Here is a 9129-nt window from a genome sequence, read left to right as displayed (position 1 = left end):
AATTTTTTAATAATATAAAAGATTTATAAGATATTTAATGGTGATTCTTTCTGAAGGATAAGACTTGAGGTGGCTTCTACTTCGGCAGTATTGTTATAAAATAAGCTTCTTCATATTACATGACACACTGTCCCCTCCGCCCGCTCTTATCAGCTTCCAACCAGCAAACTCAACATTTTCATGGGAGCCCAGTGGAGAGCAAAGGCAGCTGCTTGTGCAGAAGTGTTTGCTGATTGACTCCTAAGGACGGCTCCAGCTCTTTAACTAACGGCGAGTCCTTATGCTGGCAGGAGGGGCCCAGTCCTCCTCAGAAGCCCTCTAACGCTCAGGCCTTCCTAGTGACAGCCCTGCTCACCTTCTTTTTCTCCTCCTTCCCTTCTCAGAAACAGTGGAAAAGAAGCTGCAGGTTATTGCTGTCCGATTGTTGGGAAACAGCTCTCTGTCCCAAATGTGCTGTCAGTAAATTATTCTACAAAGTTCAGATTCAAGCTCAGAAATAATGGCAAGCTGTCTTTCAATCAATCAATCAATCAATCAATCAATAAATACTTCCGGGGGGGGGGACTGTAGTGGTGATGGATTTGATAGGTTCAGTAAGAGCCTATACTCTGGTCTTCACAGGGAAACAGGGTGGACAGAGGGTTAGGAGAGAGAGGAAAGAGAAAAGAAAATTCAACTCAGGTGGAGAAAACTGGAGTCTGGCTGCCATTGGACGGAATCAGAGCGTTCAAACTAGCATTTCAAAGCTAAACAAAAACTTACCCACCTAGGTTTTTTCATTAACTGGGAAACAAACACTTAGGTGTTTGTTTGTTTGTTTGTTTGTTTTTAAACAGAGGAAAGAACTCCCTTGTTGCCACAGATCTCCTTGATCTGTCTTCAGGTGGCAGGCCTGATTTGCCCATAGAAAGTGCCCCAATTATTTCCAGTGCGATGCCAGAGCATATACAAAAAGCCAGTCAACATAGCATGCAGCTGATTGGAGTCATTAAACTGGAAACTGAACCAACCAGATGATCACTATCTCTTACAACAAAAGGAGAGCAGAGCAAATGTACCTGAAAGTTACTCGAAAATTTGCATTTATTTGCACATTTACTCATTTTTAAAATGTTGAAGTTACACTTGTTTATTTGTGGTGTACGCAGTGTGCCTATGCAAAAGAGTGTGTGTGTGTGTGTGTGTGTGTGTGTGGTGTGTGTATGTGTGTGTATAGGGTATGTGTGTGTGTGGTGTGATATGTGTGTGTTTGTGTAGTGTGTGTGTGGTGTGTGTGTGTGTGTGGTGTGATATGTGTGTGTTTGTGTAGTGTGTGTGTGGTGTGTGTGTGGTGTGTGGTGTGTGTGTGTGAGTGTGTGTGTGGTGTGTGTGTGTGTGTGGTGTGTGTGTGTGTGTGAGTGTGTGTGTGGTGTGTGTGGTGTGTGTGTGTGTGTGTGTGTGTGGTGTGTGTGTGTGGTGTGTGTGTGGTGTGATATGTGTGTGTTTGTGTAGTGTGTGTGTGGTGTGTGGTGTGTGTGTGTGTGTGTGTGTGTGTGTGTGTGGTGTGTGGTGTGTGTAGTGTGTGTGTGGTGTGTGGTGTGTGTGTGTGTGTGTGTGTGTGTGTGTGTGCAGGTTCACGATGCACATGTGGAGATCAGTGAACTGCTTTCCAGTGTTGATTTTCTCTTTCTACCAGGTGGGGTCTGGGGGATTGATGGAGCCTCAGTCTCCAGGCCTGGCAGCAAGCACCTTTTAATTCTTCTTGCCAGTACAATGCGATAATGGGGATATGAGAACTGATGGTCTTACATTTGTACTCTGCCATGATGACTTAAAAAAATAACTTGAAATTGGTGTGCTGTAAGGATTTGTTAGAACACATGGCCAGAAATCAACAGCAGATTCACAAATGACTCACTCTATAACATAGATATGTAAAACTGTGTTTCAAAATATACCTGAAAGAAACTAATTGAAATGAATTGGACCCTTCTTTTTTTAGTTATTACATCTTTGAAATATTTTGTAAGTTGCATCCAGCCTGTGGGAATCACTTAGTTATGCATGAACATAGTGATTTTAATACACATACTTATTTATTACATTAACTTTACTCACTTTGAAAATAGTTATTGTTGAAGTTGGGAGGGAGGGGGGAGAATGGGATGCATCTGAGAAGTGTTATGAGGAGGAGAAGGGATGAATATGATTAAAATATACTATATATCTATGAAATTCTCAAAGAATAAAGTATATTAAATAGCTATCATTTCTTAAAAATTTTTATTAAAATATATAGGAAAGGTTTTATTTATTATAACTAAAAATCTCCAGATATAATATGTACTATGCTAGAATCATAATTATTTGTAATATTTTCAGAAAGCATGACAATATTCATTAGGTACAGGAAAGAGACAGTAACACTTTAAATACTTGGGATTCTATTGATTCCTTGTGTTCCGCAACTGGAAGAGGATCTCACATGTGTACTTTAAAAAACTATTTCAGAAGATCTGTGTTGAAGGGTTTTTTCGCCATTAGAAACTGTGATTCTCTACGGGCCCTTTTCAGCTTTGCCCGACGATTTTGGAACCAAATCTAAAATCAAGGGAAAATAAAATAGTTCTCAGACACATTACTGTATTATCATCACAAGTAACAACTGTGCTTGAAAATTACCTGGATTCTGTCTTCCTCTAGATTCAGCTTTTGAGCTAAGTCTTCTCTGATGTCAATGCCAGGATAGCAGTTCACTCTGAAGACATTTTCCAACACTTCAACCTAGAATAAGGAAAGAATTCTTGAATGTGATAATACTCCATATGTCACCAAAATTGGGCTTCCGGTTGTGCAGTATAAAAAAAAAATGCACTTAAACTTGGAAGTTAACCTAAATGCATTAAAAAAATCGATTACCCAGAGACTGTTAAAATATGAGTGCATTGTTTCATTAATGATACTTCTACACTGATCCCAAAGTGAACAGCTTTTGTTCACCAGGGCATCAGTTACAACCTTTGTGTTATTGCTATTGGGTGAAAAATCTTCCCACCTGATTTTGGGTAAAAGCAGTTCTTGGCCTTCGTCCTCTGTACCAGCTCAACTCTCTTTTCAAAGAGAGTGTTTCTGAGGCTGAAAAATAATTTTCATATTTCGAAGCCCCTTCTTCTGGCATTGGGTGATCCACGGGACAAGGAAATGAGAGCTCACTGGGAAGATCTGGGGCATGTAGGCATGAGTTGCCGCATTTCTCTAAAATCAGAAGAATAAACTCCATCTTAGATTGCCTGTGTTCCGCAAATTCAGGAAAAAGTCATTTCAGTAACTTATTTTGAAATTTCCTGGAGAATTTTTCAATTCAATTTCAAAAGGAAGGAAGGAAGGAAGGATAGAAGAGAAAAGAAATTCTGCCTTAGTGAGAGAACATTTTAGACTCTGCCATTTACTTCTCACTGAAAAGAGATTTAGAATGCCTGATGTGTCAAACATATACAGAGGGTCTTCCGAAGCAAACGGTAGTTCTTTCTATGACTGAATAACGTCTATTCCCAGCAGGCATTCTACTCTCTTATGATCCTGTTAGGGGCCTTTTGCATTTATGGAACAGAATGGAATCGTAGTTTCTAACTCCATACTGTGTGAAATAAAGAGCAAACTAAAAAGGCAGACAGATTTAAAAATAAAGTTGTGGCATACCTGAGTCGCTGCAGGTGTCTGCCCACGGTCTGTGGGGTCTTGTTGACGGTCCACAATCTTTTTTCTGGTCCAGTCCTAAAATGCTCTCAATTGAGAAGGAGCAGGATGAGGGTTTGCTTTTCTGGAGCTGAGCACCTTCCCGAAGGCTGGGAGACATCCTCTTCTGTGTCGCCCAGAGCTGGAGGGCTCCTGCCTCACGTGTGCAGAGCTGGGACCTGCCAGCAGTTCACCTTATAGCTTTGTTGACTAGGGGGCTGGGTTTTGCACGTCACTAATTAAAATCCTGTTTTAGAAAGTTTTAGCAAGTCAATGAACACTTGCCCAGCCAGCAGCTTAAGGAGTTAATTGTTTATTTGTTTGCAAGTAATTAGCAACTAATGGCTACACCAGGGGGCCACCTACAGGGACAAAAAGTGTTATCTCTCCTAAGCAGAATGCAGACTTAACTTTGTTGAAAGAAGTGATGCACGAAGGTAGCACTCCTCTTTTATTTGAGATCACTAATGTATAAAATCATGTTTTTATCCTGAAGTTTATATTTTCCAGGGTTCTAGTTACCTAAATGTACAGGACAGAGAGAAGAGCAGTCAAGTAAACAATAATCTGATTTAGCGAATGTTCTTCCAATGAAACTGGAAAAAGTAATAATCTCTTAATGCTATTACGGTAATTCTGATGAAAATGCCTGTTTTCCATATGCATATGTAATAGTGAACGTTGTCAACAAAGTCACAGTACTCTTCGGAGGGCAGCATACTGGAAAAGCCTGGCAATGTTATTAACACAGAGTGTAATTGTCTTCCAAGTGCCTTGGATTAATTCATAGGAACAGTTGCACCATGTATTTTAAATAATTAATGGGCTAATTCCTTTCTTTCATTCTTTGTTTTAAATGAGAAAGATACAAGCTTACATGAAGTTCATATGCTACAGAGAATAATTTCTTTCCTTAACACAGTTATTTCAAAGAATATAGTTAACTATACCCTTTTTTCTTTCCTTTTCTTTTCTTTCTTTCTTTTTTTTTTTTTTTTTTTTTTTTGAGACAGGGTCTTATATAGCCATGGAACCAACTCTACAGGCCAGGCTGGCCTTGAATCTGCCTCCCTCTGCCTGCTGAACACTGGGATTAAAGGTGGGGGGACACAGTGCATGTCCCACCTCTTGACTTAGGGCTTGTGTGTGCGACTTGCTTTGACCAGTGGAAAGAATGTGAACAAAAGCTCAAAACCTGTTAGTATGATTGGTTTGCTTTCCTGATAACACTATGACATCATCCCCGGGGTAGCTACTGCCCTTCAGCCTAAGCTCTAGAATGGACATGTGGATCAGACTCTTAACTCTTCTTACAGGCTATAGTCAAATCAGTTGAGTCCAGAAAAGCTCAGTCAAATGCCAACTGGTCTAATATTTTCTTTTTTTTTGTTTTTCAAGACAGGGTTTCTCTGTGTAACAGCCCTGGCTGTCCTGGAACTCACTTTGTAGACTAGGCTGGCCTCAGATTTACAGAGATCCCAGGCTGGAGGTGGTTAAGAGTACTGGCTGCTCTTCCAGAGGACCCAGGTTCAATTCCCAGCACCCACATAACAGCTAACAACTGTCTGTAACTCCAGTTCCTGGGGGATCTGACACCCTCACACATGCATACATGCATGCAAAATATCAATGCACATTAAAAGAATTATTATTTTTTTCTTTTTCTTTTTTTTTCTTATTTTTAAACAGAGATTTGCCTGTCTCTGCTTCTGAAGTGCTGGGATTAAAGGTGTAGTATTTCCTTTTCTTTTCTTTTTCTTTTTAATCCATATATCTTTATTTGCAAGTGTTCATTGCAAAGAGTCATTGTCTGGTTCAAGACCTCTGGTTTCTGCTCCACTCTGGATGCTGGGTCCTCCATGGCAATCCTCTTGGGTGTTCTGTTGTTATTGCCGTGTGTCATGGAGATCCTGCAGCTTTGAATCTGCAGGACCGGCCCCTTCACGTGCTCCAGCAGATCATAGATGGGGTGAATATTGGGGTGGGTCAACTCTGGTTCTGGGCAGGGGTAGTTGACGGTTTGGTCAGCCTGCTAGCTCTCCCCTAGCCTCACCACCACGGGGAGCTCTCCAGCATTGCGCTGGCTTGTACACCCCTTGCTATAGGTGTAAGGGGCGGGGCCAGTTCTCCTGTTTTCACAACCTCAGGGTCGGCTCCACTACACCTACCTCATTAGGGCCAGATCTACTGTGTTGCCCAGGCACGTGTAGGGGCCCCTCTCCTAGTGCTTCAGCTGGTGAGGAGCAGGGACAGGGACAGCTCTCCCACTCTTATGACCTCAGGGCCAGCTCTCCCACCTGCCACAGGCGGGGGTGGGTGTGGGTGTGGGAGATGGGGGACTGTGGTGGTGCGGGGTGTCTCTCCCCCACCCATACCACCATATGGTTCTAACGGTGCTGCAGGGCCCACTTTCCGGAGTGCTGCAGTTGGTAAGGATGGGTATGTTCCCTTGCCCACCACAGGTAGTAGGGGCAAGGGTGGGGTGGGGAGGGCATCTTTCCCTTGCCCTCACCACCACATGGGTCCTGTTTTATAATCCATCCTGCTAGTCTACATCTCTTTATTGGAGAATTGAGACCATTAATGTTAAGTGTTGTTATCAAACAATGTGTATTAATTCCGGCCATTTTGTTGTGTTTTCTTAGACCTCCTTTAATTAATGTTCTGGAATTATTTATGTACTCCCTGTGACATCTTTAACGTGTTTATCTTTGTTGTCGGACCAGCGTCTCCCTTCTAGTGTCCTCTGTAAAGATGGCTTAGTGGTCATAAAATCATTTTTCAAAAAATGTGTTTTTTCCATGCAATGTTTTCATTTCTTCTTCAATTTTAGTATACAGTTTTGCAGGGTTGTTGTCTTTCAGAACTTAGAATACATCTTGTCAGGCCCTTCTGCACTTAAACGTTTCTGTCAGATTGTCACTGAGTCTTACTCTGGTGGGCTCCATATTATACGTGACTTGACCTTGCTCCTTTGCAGCTTTTAATACTCTCTATTTAGGTTTTTTGTTTGTCTGTTTTGTTTTTAAGGTTTTCTGAGACATGGTTTCTCTGTGTAGTCCTGACTGTCTTGGAACTCTCTTTGTAGACCAGGCTGGCCTCGAGAGTGCCGGGATTAAAGGCATTCACCACCACCGTCCAGCTATTCTGTGTTTTTAATGTTTTAAGTATATTTGTCATGGGGGGGTTGCTTTTCTGGTCCCGGTCTATTCAGAGTTCTACAGGTCTCTTGTATCTACAGGATTCGGCAAATTTCTTCTATTGTTTTATTGGAGATATTCTCTATGCCTTTGCAATTGTGTTCTTCTCCTCCTTCTATGTCCATAATCCAAAAGTTAGGCCTTTTTAAAATCTCCCAGAACTGTTCCACTTTCTGCCCATACTTCCTTTTACATTCATCATTGACCTGTACTGAGTGGTCCAATCCCTCTACCTGCCTTCTGTCTCTGATTCTATCTTCTTTTTCTTTCCTTATTCTAAAAGCTCTTATTTGTTCTATTAGACAGGGTTTCTCTGTGTAGCCCTGGCTGTCTTAGAACTCACATTTCAGAGCAGGCTGGCCTTGAACTCAGATAACCATCTACTTCTGCCCCCTGAGCACTGGGATCGAAGGTGTGCACCACCACCGCTTGGCCTAAGAGATCTTTTAAAAAATATAGTGCCTCTGCCACCCTAGTCCTGGCATTAAAAGTGTGCACCACCACCACCACCCAGCCACCCGGGTATCTTTATTCTTGTTTTAAGGCTCTTCAGACATTTGTCATTTATGTAGAGTTGCTTTGATTCAGTAACATCATCTTTGATGAGGCTCAGATAGGAATAGAATTACTCAGAGGCTTAATATTAATTACACACGGCATGGCCTATGGCTCAAGCTTCTTGCTAGCTATCTCTTATAACTTAACTCAACTCATTTCTATTAATCTATGTATCACCACAGGTTCGGTGGCTTTACCTGTGTCCCATTACATATTGCTCCTTGGATGGCAGGCCAGAGTCTCCCTTGACTCCGCCCTTCCTTACGCACTGACCTTCCACAAGTACTGACATATATGATTACACACATCATCTCCTAGTGTATTCTCCCATCACTCCATCCCAGCCACACCAGGTGCCCCTCCTCTTCATGGATCCTCCATGTTCAGCCTTGCCTTTAGACCTTGACATGATTACGGTCACTATCTGGAATGTTTGTTCCCTGTGTAGTCTCTTCCTCCTTCAGGCATTGCTCCAATGTCACCTTTCCAGTGAGGCCTAGCTTTCCACCCCATGCTCCGCCCCACCCCGCACCCTCTTTGAACTGCAATCTTTCTCCCAGAGCCGTCTTCACGCCCTGTCCAGTTTTCATCCACAGCACTTACAGTCAAAACAGATGGTTTATGTTTACTGTTTGCTGCCCATTTCCTCACTGAGGATTTTTGTCTGTTTTCTTCAGTCCCCAGTCTTCAAGGTGCTGTTTGGCTCACTTAAGGTTTAAGAATAATAAATGGCCAGCTGTGTCAATGTGAAGACAGAGATTCGTCCATTAAGTTCCCTGATAAGAAAGTTAACTGGTGAGTTCGGCAAGCTTGAAAGCCAGACCTGAAGACAAGTGAAGTGAATGGAATGTAACTGGTTTAGTAACATCTGGGCCACATTCCTTGAAGGATCCTTTTTCTATGAAACAACTAGATTCTAAGTAAAGCCTACCTTAGATGTATTGATGGGATCTTACAAAGTCAATAAACATTAGTTTGTTCATGAAGTCAAACTAAACCCCAAACCCAACAACACAGCACTGAAGTCAGAACCGGGAGCAGTGGGGTCCCCTCCAGGGGCAAAGGTCTTGAGAATCACTGAAACTCAGAATCTCAGGCCAGCAGCGGTGAGCAAGCTGAACTGAAGACAACCTCTTGAGCTCTGTCAAAAACAGTCGAAACCCCACTTGGGAGGCAGAGGAGGTGGATCTCTGTGAGTGTGAGGCTAGCCTGGTCTACAAAGCGAGATCCAGAACAGGCACCAAAACTACACAGAGAAACCTTGTCTCGAAACCCCCCCCCCCAAAAAAAAAAAAACAGTTCAAACCATAAAGCTCATAATTAAGGATCATCAAGCACCTAAGGCCAGTCACCATGAGGGATAACCAGCAGAAATAAGGAGATTTGTATCACTACTTCTCCCCAGCATCCATTTTATACTCCATCAGCCGCAACAGGAGTTTCAAGGGTTAATAATTACATGTCCTAGACCACATTATCCATTGATGCGGTCTTGGGACCTTTCATCCTGTGAATATGAGCAGAAGCAATGTGTGTAAATGGTGAGGCCAGCTATCAAAAGGCAGAGCTGTTTCTGCTCTGTCTCCTGTCTTCACTGTGGAGAAGATGGTGGGAGACGGTGAAATGTTGGGAGCTGTGTTTAGAGAGAGAGGGGAGC

General features: G+C 42.5%; 1 protein-coding gene across 1 annotated transcript; it reads right to left on the bottom strand.

The window, feature by feature from the left end:
- Nucleotides 1-2315: 2315 nt before the first annotated feature.
- Hesx1 (HESX homeobox 1) lies at nucleotides 2316-4681 on the bottom strand. Its single transcript, XM_006981472.4, has 4 exons — nucleotides 3679-4681; nucleotides 3035-3234; nucleotides 2662-2763; nucleotides 2316-2580 (listed from the first exon to the last, which is right to left on the bottom strand). Exons 1-4 carry the CDS (start codon nucleotides 3833-3835, stop codon nucleotides 2482-2484), a joined length of 558 nt encoding a protein of 185 aa, XP_006981534.1. The 5' UTR covers nucleotides 3836-4681; the 3' UTR covers nucleotides 2316-2481.
- Between the last annotated feature and the right edge of the window lie 4448 nt (nucleotides 4682-9129).

Source organism: Peromyscus maniculatus, chromosome 9 (assembly GCF_049852395.1).
Source record: "Peromyscus maniculatus bairdii isolate BWxNUB_F1_BW_parent chromosome 9, HU_Pman_BW_mat_3.1, whole genome shotgun sequence".
NCBI classification, from domain to species: domain Eukaryota; kingdom Metazoa; phylum Chordata; class Mammalia; order Rodentia; family Cricetidae; genus Peromyscus; species Peromyscus maniculatus.
This window is presented reverse-complemented; position numbering and strand designations above follow the sequence as displayed.